At 41.1% G+C, this 15411-nt stretch overlaps 1 protein-coding gene across 1 annotated transcript in view; it reads right to left on the reverse strand.

Moving 5' to 3' along the window:
* LOC134586504 (adhesion G protein-coupled receptor F5-like) overlaps nt 1-15411 on the reverse strand; it is a 125853-nt gene that overhangs the window by 78402 nt on the left and 32040 nt on the right. Inside the window, exons 3-4 of the mRNA XM_063442049.1 lie at nt 11104-11197; nt 9508-9657 (exon numbers count right to left, since the gene is read on the reverse strand). Of these exons, the coding sequence (XP_063298119.1) occupies nt 9508-9657; nt 11104-11197 (244 nt within the window). The remainder of the gene's footprint in view (nt 1-9507; nt 9658-11103; nt 11198-15411) is intronic.

Consider the following 15411-nt stretch of genomic DNA (forward strand, 5'->3'; position numbering starts at 1 on the left):
CCAAAAGAGTGTTGACGTTAATGGATATCTCCATGCTGATAGTGGCCACCACCCCACTTGGATCCAAAATATTCCTTCTGGACAATTCTATAGGTTAAGGCGCAATTGTTCCTCCCTTATGGACTATGAGAGAGAGTCACTCGTTTTATGTCGTCGCTTCATAGAAAAAGCGTATCCAGCTGAGCAGATCAGACGGGCTTATTTGAGGGCAGGGACACTAAATAGAGAGGACCTTGTCCCTCCGTTAGGCCGTTTAAAGAATAGGGTAGGGCCACTTGATAAAGAGTCACACTTGATTAGGGTGTCACACAGTAACAATCACGAACTTATCCTTAACCTTTTGGATGAATATAACCGTCCACAAAAGAGGAGAGCTAAATACAATATCAGTACTAAGGATGTGGGGGTGGGGATTTCTCCTGTCTTTACTACGGTTTTTAACAAATGTTATGATGATATTATTAGTGTCGTTTATAAATACTGGCCTATCCTTAGAAAGGACCCTTTACTTTGTTTTAGTATTCCAGAACTCCCGAAGATTACCTTTAGGAGAGCCCCAAACCTGAAAAATATATTAGCCCCCTCTAAACTAAGGGACAATGTGGAGGGGCCAGCTACTAGTAAGAATGGTGTCAACAATTTACGTTGCGGGCGGAGCAGATGCCTGACCTGTGGGTTTATTTGTCATAATACGTCCACCTTTAAATCATGTAGGGGAGAAGAAACTTTTGTGGTTAACCATAGGATTACATGTAGTACCCCCTTTGTTGTATACCTTTTGATTTGTCCGTGTAATCAGCATTATGTGGGACAGACCACCAGACCCCTGAAATCTAGATTTAGAGAGCATAGACTGGCTATATTGAACAAAGATAGGAGATCTTCGGTTGCTCGACATTTTGAGTTGTTTCATAATAGTGACCCGGCATCTATTAAAGTGATGGGAATAGAGTTTATACCTCCCACTAGGGATTTTGCTATTAGGAAAAGACACCTGATCAGGGCTGAGTCCTTATGGATTTTTAGGTTAGACTCCCTCACACCCAATGGCCTAAACGAGGAGATAGAACTTTTTTAGTTTGAGGTCACTTTTCTATATCTAGTTGGTTCATTGAGGAAAATTATATAGCTATATTATTGAGATGTAACAATAATATAGGGGGCATCTGCACTGCATTCTCTTTGTATGGAGAGGTTTTTTTCCCCTGACCTAGATTTTTGCTGTCTAATAGAATTTATTATAAATTTATTTTATATTATGTGTATAGTTCTAATGGAGCTTTATATGTTAATATTAAATCAGATTGTGTGGAAATAATTCGCTAAAAAATTTTTTGTTTATATGCTAATGTTAAATCAGATTGTGTGGAACTAATTTGTTAAACTGTTTACCTGTGTGTTAAACTGTCAGTTTAGTCTATGTATCATTAGCACCTGTTCTATGTTTAACAGGTTTCACTGATGTAGCTTGATTACTGATAATTATCCACTCCGGGGTTCACCTGCTGGCTTTATCTTGAGCAGGTATTTAAACCCTGGGTGGTGATCTAGGCACAAGTACTGATCTTGATAAAGTCCCACAGTTTGGGACGAAACGCGTTGATCTGTGGGCTGCTGGCTGTTCCTTTCTTTCCACTTCCCCTGGGTTTGACGTCCTGTCTTCATCTTTGGCTGAATACCGCGGTCTTTTTTGAAAATACCGACCGCGGTTTCTATCTGCTGGTTGCTGTCTGGGCGGTTGCTGTACCACTCTGCACCTACTTTGTCCATCTTCACGGCTTCACCTCCACTGTGGTCTTTTTTGAAGATCCCGACCGCAGTGTGAGAGAGTTGGAGTTCCCATAACGAGGGTTCATCTGGTTGCTCTTTGATCCGCCCAACATCACCTTTATTCTGCCCACCCAGGGAGGACTTCTGGACAATTACTGGTTTTTTTCATTTTATATTATTTCACTCAGTATTATTGTTTCTTGTCACTTGTCTTTTATTTTTATATATCTCATTTATTCATCTTCTGGTTATATCTACCTCAGGTGGGGGCCCACACCGAGGACAGATATATATTATTTATTTTTTTTCCTATTTATTATTATTATTGTGTTTATTGGTATATTATTTGTATCCACCCTACCTTCATTTAGTGATCAGACCTCTATATATATATTCTTTATATTGAGGTTATTCCATCTTTTTGGCCATTCAGTGCAGTTAGTTTGTGGATACATTTTTTGCCTTTTTTTATTTATTTATTTTTTTGTTATTCTGTTTTATGAGATTTTTGTATTTAATTGTCCGGTTAAGGTATAACAGTGGTGATCGGAATTAGTCCTTTGCTGATTTATTTTTTACTTAATTAATAAATTATTTTTGACAATTTTTATACTATTTATCTAGTTTTATAATCTTAAGCGCACACACCCTATTTTCCATTTCTGAGTATATAACTCATCAAGTCGCTAGAGTGGGTGTGTAGCTGCTACTCTTCTTTTTTATTCATTTACTGATTTATTTGTGGTGTTATCACTGCATGTACCGTTTTCTATAAGTTTTTTTGTAGTAATGAGAAACTCACAATGTAGTAATTCTGTGACAATGCAGAAAAGTAGAAGCACAATGAGCCAGCACATGTTTTATTTATGATGCATTGCAACGCTCTTATTATGGTTACAGAGTTCTCTAATTGCATAGTGGAAACACAATGGATGCACAATGATCACATGGCATTTATTTACAACATATGGTTAGTGTATTTATTTTGGAATGTGATTTACTGTGATTGACAGGGCTGGAATCTACTAAGAGAAATGTATCACATTGGCGACTGGGAGAAGTTAAAACCATGTTTGTTGTCATTACCACCAATGACAACCAGAAACTATCCCCTGATCACAAAACCTTGACCTTGTTTCTTACTGATAAAAATCATGCTGAAAACACAAGGAATTTATTGAATAAACTGATCAGAGGATCAGTGATATAAAATACTTTTTAGAAAGTTACTGGTAAAATAATCCAGTGAGTGTCTATAGCCAAGGCAATGGAGGAAACACATATTTTTTTAGGCTGTGATAAAGAGTTGGCATCATGTAGAGTTCAAATGATTGGGACTTCTAAAAAAGAACAAACTCCTACAGACGAGATACGATGTTTGTATCTGACGAGAAGGATGCAGTGTGAGCAACTCAATAAAGAATAAAGACTTTCTTTCTGCCTGTTTCTGGTTAAGTGTGAAAATGGGAGAAGAATTTAAATATTATATTTCCTGCAAATACCGTATTTACTCGAATCCAATGCGCACCTTTTTTTGGGAAAATAACGTTTCTAAAATTGTAATGCCCATTTGATTCGACAGCGCATTACATTCGGGGCAAAATTAGAAGTCTTCCAGCAAACTGCATTTCGACGAATTTCATTCTATTCAAACTTGGTCAATTCAAAGAGACAAATTCAAACACACTTATTCAAACAGGTGAATTGACACAGGCAAATTTTGTTCCTGAAAGAGGACTTAAGAACGAAAAAACTTAACGTGTAACACTAAAATTGAAATATCATCAATGTTACTGGTAATGGTTAGTATATGGCAATAAATATTTTCATTGTAGCACAATGTTGTATAGTAGTATCTTCTTGTATAAATGCGCATTACATTCACCAGCAAAAACATTTCCCAGCTTCCAGGTTTAAAAAATTAAGATGCGCATTAGATTCGATGGCACATTGTCAGGATCGGGACAGGGATCCAACACGCAGAGTACAAAGAGTGGAAAGGTACGTATACCGGACCTTAGAATGGCCGGACTAACGTACCGAGAGTAAAGAATAGTCAGAGACAAGCCGAGGTCGAGGGAACGAGAAGACAGATAAGCGAGAGACAAGCCGGGTCAAGGGATAACAGAGAAACAGGGTAGTACAACGAGCCGAGTCAAAACCAAAAGAGCAAACTAGAATACCAGAGCACTGAGTGACTAGACAAGCTAGAACCACGACAGGGCAATGAGCTGAAGTAAGGAGTAAGCTTAAATACCCTGGTTCTGGATGGAAATCACGCCTCTGAAAAGTACCGATTGGATATCGGACACTTGAGTGACAGATAGCTCGTGCTAGCGTCATGACGTCACGTATTGAGCGTCCTGCTAGAAAAGGACGTGGATTCCTCGCGGCCGGTGTTTAAGTGACTGGATGAACCGCGAGGAACGGAGAGGACAGCTCGCCTGGACGGATACACCACCAAGTCTCTACCTCCCTTAGAGGTAGAGGCCTCAGGTACCCTGACAGTACCCCCCCTCTCAGATACGCCCACCGGGCGGAATGAACCGGGGCGAGATGGGAAGCGAAGGTGAAATGCTCTGCGAAGGCGAGAAGCATGGACGTCCTCCTGAGGTACCCAACTCCTCTCCTCAGGACCATATCCCCTCCAGTTGACCAGATATTGCAATTTTCCCCTTGAAATTCTGGAGTCAATGATGGAGCTGACCTCGTACTCCTCCCGACCCTCCACCTGAACAGGACGAGGCGAGGAGACCTTAGAGGAGAATTTGTTGCAAATGAGGGGTTTCAACAAGGAGACATGAAAAGAGTTAGGAATGCGTAAGGCAGGTGGCAGAGCAAGGCGATACGCAACCGGATTGATACGAGTGAGAACCCTGTAAGGGCCTATGTAACGAGGAGCAAATTTCATGGACGGAACTTTTAGGCGGATATTCTTAGTACTCAACCATACCCTATCCCCAGGAACAAAAACAGGAGCCGCTCTTCTATGTTTGTCCGCGTGTTTCTTGAACAGTGAGGAACTATGTAATAGAATTTGTCGAGTTTGATCCCATAATTTCTTCAGGTTGGCGACATGATCATCAACCGACGGTATCCCCTGAGAAGAGGAAACCGAAGGAAAAATCGAAGGATGAAAGCCATAGTTCATGAAGAAAGGGCTAGAGCGAGTTGAATCGCAAACAAGGTTATTGTGTGCGAACTCCGCCCAAGGAATCAGACCGACCCAATCGTCCTGGTGTTCGGAAACAAAGCAACGCAGATACTGTTCGATCTTTTGATTAGTACGTTCAGCAGCTCCGTTAGACTGAGGGTGATAGGCAGAGGAGAAGTTCAATTTGATGCCCATTTGAGAACAAAAGGATCTCCAGAAACGTGAGACAAATTGAGAACCTCTATCAGAAACAATCTCTGAAGGGATCCCATGTAGGCGAAAAACTTCTCTCGCAAAAATCTCCGCCAATTCAGGGGAAGTCGGAAGTTTAGGTAATGGCACGAAATGAGCCATCTTGGTAAATCTATCCACCACCGTGAGAATAACAGTCTGTCTTTTGGAAGCAGGCAAATCAACGATAAAGTCAATGGACAAACAGGACCAAGGTTTCTCAGGAATGTCCAAGGGGTGTAACAGGCCACATGGGGATGCATGAGATAGTTTAGTCTTGGCACAAGTCTCACAAGCTGCGACGAACTCCTCAATATCCTTACGAAGTGAAGACCACCAGAAATCCTTGGATATCAGAGAGTACGTCTTGCGAATACCAGGATGACCAGCTATTTTACTCTCATGAAAACATTGTAAGAGCTCCAGTTGAAGTTCAGGAGGAACAAAGTTTCTTCCCTCAGGAGTGTTTCCGGGAGCTAGATGTTGTGACTTCAAGATCTGGTCAAGTAGCGGGGAATGAATTTTGAGACTGGTATTAGCAATAATATTGCATTTGGGTACAATGGAAGACAAAAGTGGTTCAACTGAAGCAGAGGGTTCATATTGGCGAGATAGCGCATCGGCTTTAGAATTCTTTGACCCAGGTCTGTAAGTCAGAACGTAATTGAAATGGGTAAGAAACAACGACCAACGAGCCTGCCTGGAGGACAGACGCTTGGCCTCTCCGATATAAGACAAGTTTTTGTGGTCTGTCAGGATGGTAACAGGATGTAATGTACCTTCCAATAAATGTCTCCATTCTTTCAAAGCCTTGATAACCGCTAGTAATTCTCTGTCACCAATGTCATACCTGCTTTCAGTACCGGTCAATTTTTTAGAGAAAAATCCACATGGATGTAATGGTTTATCAACACCCAACCTTTGGGATAGAACAGCACCTAAACCAGTCTCTGATGCGTCTACCTCGAGCAAAAATGGCAGAGAAGTGTCAGGGTGAACTAAAATTGGAGCGGAAGCGAAAAGCTCCTTGAGAGTCTTGAACGCAAGGAGAGCTTCAGTAGTCCAATTCTTAGTGTCAGCCCCCTGTTTGGTCATGTTAGTGATAGGTGCAATAATGGAAGAATAGCCCTTAATAAAGCGCCTATAATAATTGGAAAAACCAATAAATCTCTGTATGGCTTTAAGACCTGTGGGTAAAGGCCACTCTAGAATGGATTGGAGCTTATCCGGGTCCATCTTAAATCCCTCCCCAGAGATCACATAGCCGAGAAAGGTTACCTGGGTTTGATCAAAGCTACATTTCTCCAACTTGCAGTACAAGCCATGCTGGAGAAGCTTGTGCAAAACCCTCCTGACTTGTTTGTGATGAATCTCAATGTCACTAGAATGAATGAGTATATCATCTAGGTATACAATGACGCACTCTTGCTGAAATTCCCTAAGAACCTCATTAATCAGATCTTGGAATACTGCTGGTGCATTGCATAACCCAAAAGGCATGACGGTATATTCATAGTGGCCATATCGAGTATTGAATGCCGTCATCCACTCATGTCCCTGCTGGATTCTCACCAAGTTATATGCCCCTCTGAGGTCTAACTTGGTGAAAATTGTAGAGCCCTTCAAACGATCGAAGAGTTCGGTGATCAAGGGAATCGGGTAGGCATTTTTAATGGTTATCTTATTCAGGCCTCGATAATCAATACAAGGTCTCAAAGAACCATCTTTCTTTTTAACAAAAAAAAATCCAGCCCCGGCAGGGGAGGAGGACCTCCTGATGAATCCTTTGTCTAAATTCTCGTGAATATATTCCTCTAGGACTGAGTTCTCCTTTATAGATAATGGGTATACATGACCTCTGGGAGGCATGGTACCAGGGAGTAGGTTAATTTTGCAATCAAAGGACCTGTGTGGGGGTAAGGTATCGGCTTTCTTTTTGTCAAATACTGCCTTTAAATCTAGATACTGAGGCGGAATTTGTGTCTCTGTAGGATTGTCAGAGGTATTCGATGTATTAGTTAACCCAAGAGGTAAGACCTTCCGCAAGCATTTTTCTTGACAATTCTCTCCCCATGAAACTATCTCCCCTGATTCCCAATTAATAATAGGGTTGTGTCTCCTCAGCCAGGAGTACCCCAGAACTATGGGAATAGACGGAGAAGAAATGAGCATCAAGGATATATCCTCTCTATGCAGGATGCCAACAGTCAAGTTAATCGGTATGGTCTCATGAAAAATAACAGGCTCAAGTAACGGTCTACCATCGATGGCCTCAACAGCCAGAGGTGTCTCTTTTAACTGGGATGGAATAGCATGCTTGGCAGCAAAACCCTGATCTATAAAGCTCTCAGCAGCTCCAGAATCGATTAGTGCCATAGTCTTAACTACTCCCTTCTCCCACTTTAAAGAAACGGGTAACACAAGCCTGAGCTCCTTGTAGTTGTGAATAGAGGACAAAGTAGAAACACCCAAGGCCTGTCCTCTAGAGGAACTTAGGTGCGAGCGTTTCCCGAACGATTGGGACAATTTAGGCGTAAATGACCCCTGACTCCACAATACATACATAAACCCTCCCTTCTCCTGTACTGTCTCTCCCTTTCAGTGAGATGAGTACTGCCTATCTGCATAGGTTCAGGAATACGTAAGTCTTCGAACTCAGAGATTTGAAAGGTAGGCGCTAGTTTAAAGGAGGGTCTACGGGTCCTATCTCGAGTGTTCTGCCTCTCTCTTAAGCGTTCATCAATACGAGATATAAAAGAAATTAAATCCTCCAAATTTTCAGGGAGTTCTCTAGTAGCGACCTCGTCAAGAATTATATCTGATAACCCATTCAGAAACACATCTATATAAGCCTGTTCGTTCCACTTAACTTCTGCCGCCAAGGATCTGAACTCTAGTGCATAATCCACAAGTGTTCGATTGTCCTGTTTAAGGCGCAACATTAATCTAGCTGCATTGACCTTTCTGCCAGGAGGGTCAAAAGTTCTTCTAAACGCAGCTACAAAGGCATTATAATTATAGACGAGTGGATTATCATTCTCCCATAAAGGATTGGCCCATCTCAAAGCTTTTTCAATGAGCAGAGTAATAATAAATCCAACTTTTGCTCTATCTGTAGGATAAGAGCGGGGTTGTAGTTCGAAATGGATGCTAATCTGGTTTAGAAAGCCACGACACTTCTCCGGTGACCCGCCATAACGTACTGGTGGGGTAATACGGGAAGAAGCACCTACAGTGGCTACCTCTAGACCTGAGACTGCAGGAGAGATAGAAGGGGTACGTGTCTCCTCAGGTGGATTACTAGCACGAGACAAAAGTGCCTGTAGTGCCAAAGCCATCTGATCCATCCTATGTTCCATGGCGTCAAACCTGGGATCCGAAGAACCAAGCTGACTGTTTGTACCTGCAGGATCCATTGGCCCTGTCGTAATGTCAGGATCGGGACAGGGATCCAACACGCAGAGTACAAAGAGTGGAAAGGTACGTATACCGGACCTTAGAATGGCCGGACTAACGTACCGAGAGTAAAGAATAGTCAGAGACAAGCCGAGGTCGAGGGAACGAGAAGACAGATAAGCGAGAGACAAGCCGGGTCAAGGGATAACAGAGAAACAGGGTAGTACAACGAGCCGAGTCAAAACCAAAAGAGCAAACTAGAATACCAGAGCACTGAGTGACTAGACAAGCTAGAACCACGACAGGGCAATGAGCTGAAGTAAGGAGTAAGCTTAAATACCCTGGTTCTGGATGGAAATCACGCCTCTGAAAAGTACCGATTGGATATCGGACACTTGAGTGACAGATAGCTCGTGCTAGCGTCATGACGTCACGTATTGAGCGTCCTGCTAGAAAAGGACGTGGATTCCTCGCGGCCGGTGTTTAAGTGACTGGATGAACCGCGAGGAACGGAGAGGACAGCTCGCCTGGACGGATACACCACCAAGTCTCTACCTCCCTTAGAGGTAGAGGCCTCAGGTACCCTGACACACATCAAGTAAATACGGTAATTTCTAAGAACTCACTGCACCCAAGACGTCATTATTTCAGTATGCTCGCAAGACATCTGTTATGTTGTCGTTATGTAACTATGATACTATGTAAGAGGTAAAGGGTGGGGTGCCAGGAGGACCCATTTAAGTGTCAAACTAATCAAAAACAGGTTTACTCTAACCCAAGGGAATGTCGTCTGGAAACTCCAGGCACCATAACTTCAACAATAGGCTAGAGTGGTTATGGTTCCTAGACTGACCATTTAACCCATGATATAAAGTTATAATATATCAAATATTATCAAAATACTAATTGAACAATTGTGTTATCACTCTTATTTGCCAATGATAGCATGTACTCACCTGATGTTATGCTTGATTTTGTGATTGTTATTGATGATGCCACCAATGATTGGTATACCTCAGTGTCTTCCAGAATAGCTTTTAATTGAGTTCCCATATTAGGATCATCAAAACTTATTTCAATAACAGCAGCATACTCTGTATCGCCAGCTGTAAGTGCAAGAACACAATGTTAGCAAAACTACAAAAGGTATATAGGAGGGACAGCGTCTTTTTGGGGCCCAAATCCTGCTGTCCCTCTTTTTTTTATAATTTTGTGATGACAACTGAGAAAGAAATAGGGTTAAAGGGACACTGTAGGCACAAAGGCCACTTCAGCTCATTGAAGAGGTCTGGGTGCAGTGTCCCTTTTGCACTTAGTGCTGCAATGTAAAACATTGCGGTTCCAGAGAAACATTAATGTTTACATTGCAGCTCTAAGTCTGCCCTCAGTGGCTGTCTACCAGATAGCCACTAGAGGGCCTCCTAAATCGAAAAGGACCCTTGGTCTGGTATCTGACACTGGATGTCCTAACGCTCTGCACGAGGACCTCCAGTATCAGATTTTTCACCATAGCAAAGTATTGATTCAATGCTTTCCTATGGGGAGATCTAATGCGCATTAGCACCCGCTTGTTGCGGTCCATCGGAGGGGGCGGAGCGTCGGCCCAGCACCAAGGGACATCGGCCCTTGGAAAAGGTAAGTAAGTAAAGTATTTACCCAGGCGAGGGGGGCACGAGGGAGGGGGAGACAGGGAGAGCAATAGTGCCAGAAATACAACCTCCCCCCTGCATCCCAAACTTGTGTCTTAAGAAAGAGCTAACCCCTTCGGCTTTGTATTCCTAACTGATAAGGGGCCAGAATCTCTTCCCATCCCAGTACACACTGCTATATATATCTAACCCCCTTTAAAGGAAAACAGGCTAATAATCAATATATTACACTGCAATTAAGGGGTACCTATAGCTGTCTGTCACTCGAATTGACTGTGTGACAGAGATGCTTTGGAAAGTACAGATAAAATCACAACAGAAAACTATTATATAATATTTGTTTGAACTTTTTGTGTACAATTTATAATATGCAGATCTATGAAATGTTTTAAATTATACATTTTATTCAAATGAAAAAGCAATTGATATGTGTAAATAATGTTTTAAAATGTTTGCTCATAAAGGCTGTCAACTGTAGTACAACAATCAAAAACATTAGCTTGATTGCACAACTGTGCTATTGGATCCTAAGGGGCAAAGACTCATAGGTATAAGTAGATGTAATAAGTTAGCCATGTAGAGAAAAAAACTCTTTATGTTTATAAAAAAAATTTTTTTTAAAAACACGCCATCCATAACTAATTGTTAACCAAACAGTGCACCTAATATGCCGGGATTAACCTGTTATCTTTGTCTCCAGGCAACGGAGGAGAATACAATAGACAGATTTAATCTCCTGCAGTGCAGGAACTTTTAAACAGGAATTATTTTAGAATGGAGTGAGATACACAGGAGATGGGGATAGGGAGCAAGGTTCCGTAAAATATTTTAATATGGTACATAAAAGCTGTATTTAGTGCCAGAGTACACCTTTAAAACAATATCATATTATTATCACATTACCTGCACGCCTCCTTCGACTGTAATATTGAGCCTCATTATTTTGCTCTCCACCCGTCCTGATGGACAATAGACCTGTTTTGTCTGATGTAGTTTCCTGCATAAAATACATTAAACCATTTAACAGTCTTTTATATAAAACATCTAATCAAGAAAAACATTATTTTACACCCAACCCATACAGGAATGACCCATGCTTTCACTATACTTGTAAATTGCCAATAATTGCAAGTCTAATTCTTAAGCCTGTGGCTTAAATAATTACCCCAGCATTAAAAAAAACAAAACTTTTTTTGTAATGCTGGAGTGTTTTAAAAGTTACCCGTATATACTCGAGTATAAGTCGACTATAAGTTGAGACCCCTAATTTTACCCCCAAAAACTGGGAAAACTTATTGACTCGAGTATAAGACTAGGGTGGGAAATGCAGCAGCTACTGGTAAATTTATAAATAAAATTATATCCCAAAAAAATTACATTAATTTAATATATTTGTTTACAGTGTGTGTATATAATGAATGCAGTGTGTGTGTGTGTGTATGAATGCAGTGTGTGTGTGTATGAGTGCAGTGTGTGTGTATGAGTGCAGTGTGTGTATGAGTGCAGTGTGTGTATGAGTGCATTGTGTGTATGAGTGCAGTGTGTGTATGAGTGCAGTGTGTGTGTATGAGTGCAGTGTGTGTGTATGAATGCAGTGTGTGTATGAGTGCAGTGTGTGTGTATGAATGCAGTGTGTATGAATGCAGTATGTATGAATGCAGTGTGTGTGTATGAATGCAGTGTGTGTATGAGTGCAGAGTGTGTTTGTGTATGTGATGCAGAGCCTTGGTGGGGGGTGGGCATTTTTATTATTATAATTTTAATTATTATTATTTTAATATTATTATTATTTTTTTGTTATATTATTAATATTTTATTTCTATATTATTATTATTTTTATAATATTATTATTTTATTTTTATTTATATTTTTTCGCCCCCCCCTGTTATTGTGTTTATGTGGAAATGTGTGTTTATCTCATGCATAATAGCAACGTTTAGGTGCTAGCAAGCTCTGGCCAATCACAACACATAATTAACCCTCCTGCCACCTTGTTTTTTGTTTTTTGTTTTTAACAATTTTCCCACTTGTTGCTAGCACTGCCAGCAGGCAATTAGTTTAGATTTTATTTAATCAATTTTAAAAACAAGATTCTGATTCTGGAACCAAATCACAAGAACAAGAAAGAGTGTGTAAATGGGACAATTAATGTGCTGCAAAATGTTACAGTACATTGATAGGAACATTGTTCCACCATTTTGTTCACAAATCAATTGAAAAAAGTAACCAGTAGAATGTAAAGCAAGAAGTATGGTAAAAATAAATGAATCTATATTTCTATATTATATTTGTATTAAAATATTATTATGCAATATTGTTATAGTATATAATTATTTTAGTTTTTACTGCTCTTCCCTTGATCAGTAAAATCAACAGTAGTTGACTGTTAGCCAACTTTTTTCCCCCGTCAGTTACCTCTTTTTTTTTTTAATTCTTTATTTTGGTTGTGCATGGAGTGAACAAACAGCCGGCATGTGCCCCAACAGTGACATCCGGTAGAATAGGTAAACATTGATATGACATGTTATGGCATTTGATATACAGGCACATTTTTATAATATTCAAAAACAGTAGTTCGGGTTCACGCTTGGTTTTAAATATGGTAGCATATAGCCCATGTCATGGAGAAACAGGTAGAGAAGAAACATATGAGGGGAGCATGGCTTGTGCGTGAGAGTGTACATAGAATGTTAAGAAATAGAGTGCTTGATAGGGACATAGGCTGATAACAGAAAAGCAGTGTCAACAGTAGAGATTTTGCTTCAGCGCTAAATATGCTTAAAATTGCTTAGAATATGCTTAAAGTATGCTTAAGATATGCTTATAGTAACCACCCCATGTTTACCCAGTGACAGTCAGGCAAGAGTCTGTCAGTATACAGGATGACCCCTTAGTGTGCAGTGCAGTATGTTGTAGTGTGGTAAAATGCTTAATGGCTGCCTCTGTGCTGATAGTCCCATTGGGTGACCTGAAAGGGGGGTCGCAGTTCGATTCCTGGGTCACTTGTATTCCAGCTGAGCACTAGTCTTGGGCCTGTGGTGAGTCCCGGTTGTAGTGGCTGTGGATGGGTCAATCCTCCATTTCAGGCTCCCAACGGTTATTGGGCTGTGTGCCAGGTTGGTCCGAGGCCTTGTATTGTGTTCCTCCCTCGGGTTCAAATTGCCCTGGTATGTCGCACTGCCCCGCTGCTCCTCCTCAGCTTGTGCGAGGTAAGTGATTGCTCGCCGGTGCCCTCGTTGGTGCGGTCTTCGTTCCGCCTGTATGGGAGCAAAAGAGGAGGGTGCGTCCGGCGGCCCTCTCTTCGGGGGTGCCACGTGGTCTCCGCCATTTTGGGAGCGGACTCTCGCTGGTGTTGCGGCACTTCTCTGGGTCACAGGGTGGGGACCGGGATCACCCCTGCCGGTCCATAGGGGGGGGGGAAACAGGGCCAGACCCGCCTAGCCTTGCGTTTCAGCTATACCGCTGGTGGGTAGGATAGCTGGGCGGCGGCCGTCCACCCCACTCACCGCCCGGGCGGTCTCCATCACGGTCGGCTGGGATCGCCCCACCGAGGGACTAGCAAGTCTCTCCTCGGGACCAGGGTTGCCTCACGAACTGGGGTACAAGTTTCTGGCTGTCAACCAGCATTTTGCCGAGTTATAGAGCCTAAAACTCGAGTTTTCTTCAGGAGTTCTGTCTCCGTGCTTCCACTCAGCATGGCGGTCCAGCCCCGCCCCCCAGTTACCTCTTTTTTTGGCAATACGGGCAGAATTCATAGTCACAATCCCCGAACCGAACATGTTCAGCATTGCGCAGTTCGGTTGGTCAGTTATTCTAGTACATTTCAACACTGAGTTCGGGAATTTGGAAGATCACCCAATCTGCCCAAATTTGTCTGAATTGCAATTAGGCCTGATATGAATCTTCAAGTCTATTGGCAAAGTCTACTATCCAAACAAATGCACTGAACCAGTTACCAGGTATATAAACAACATACTTGTGACTTTTCATAGAGTGTCACCTGATTCTGTGTCTAGTATAGTAAGGTTATAGACAAGATAACAATTAACAAACATTTTATAGGGTTTACCATTGCACACACAAGCTACATGCTGTCGAAGAAGGATCGAGGACACACATTTTGCAACTATAATCTACATATACATTTAGAAAATGATACTTTTGTGCATAATTTGCCAGCTCTTACTAATTAGAGATCTCCTTTCTCACATGTGTATTCTGCATATTATAAAGGTATATTTAAACAAATATGTAAAATATGAAGTAGAGGGCATAAAAAGATAAAGATCCAAAATGATCTATATACTTAAACATATAGATAGTAGTCTCAGTTAGATGGTGCAATGTGATCCAATGAGCATGTGAAAAAAGAAACAAAAAACAATAATAGTGTAATTCTGTTTGCGATATAAATAACGGCAGCAATTACCACTCTTATCATTCAAAGCCAACCATACAGCTGAATCGTTATAATGCTAATTAAAGTTATTTTAAAATTGACCAACATTGGAAACTGCCACTCTCATCATCCAAGACTTAACATACAGTTTGATTGTTATAGTAAAAAGTAAGTGCAGGTAGGGCATATAAACTTTATTATATACACAAAGGTATAAAGTGCATTGAGGAAAGGGAATCACACCCTCTTATTGGTGAGTGCATGCAGCTGGAAGGCCCATAGAAACATAGAATGTGACGGCTGATAAGAACCATTCAGCCCATCTAAGTGACAAAACAGTAGTATACCCACTAACCAAAAGCAATAGAGCTGCTAAATTGAAAGTGGTTCCAGGTGAACCTCACTAAACACCAATAGTAGAAAACAGAAAGAAATAAAGCGGAAACCACCTTCACAAAAATAATAAAATACAACCTGGGGAATATATCCAAAATTGGAATATTCTATATGAATATGTTATACAATCTGGAATGATAAAAAGTGTATATCATAGCGTAACACAGTAAGATAATATTAATAAAATGTGGAGTAAGTAATGCACTCACAAACAAAAGTGTAAATCAGGCCTCTCACCCCCCCTGGGGTATATGTAGTACGGGACTTGATAGTAGATCCAGGTGTTAGAATGTCTTCAAAGATATGAGAAAGAAAGGACCATACATAGTGAAAGTACGTAAAAAAATATCAAAAGAGAATTTAATGGCTACACTTACAGACATAAAGTGGTAGTAAGCATGTCTCCACTCTCAGTG

Source organism: Pelobates fuscus, chromosome 2 (assembly GCF_036172605.1).
Source record: "Pelobates fuscus isolate aPelFus1 chromosome 2, aPelFus1.pri, whole genome shotgun sequence".
NCBI classification, from domain to species: Eukaryota; Metazoa; Chordata; class Amphibia; order Anura; family Pelobatidae; genus Pelobates; species Pelobates fuscus.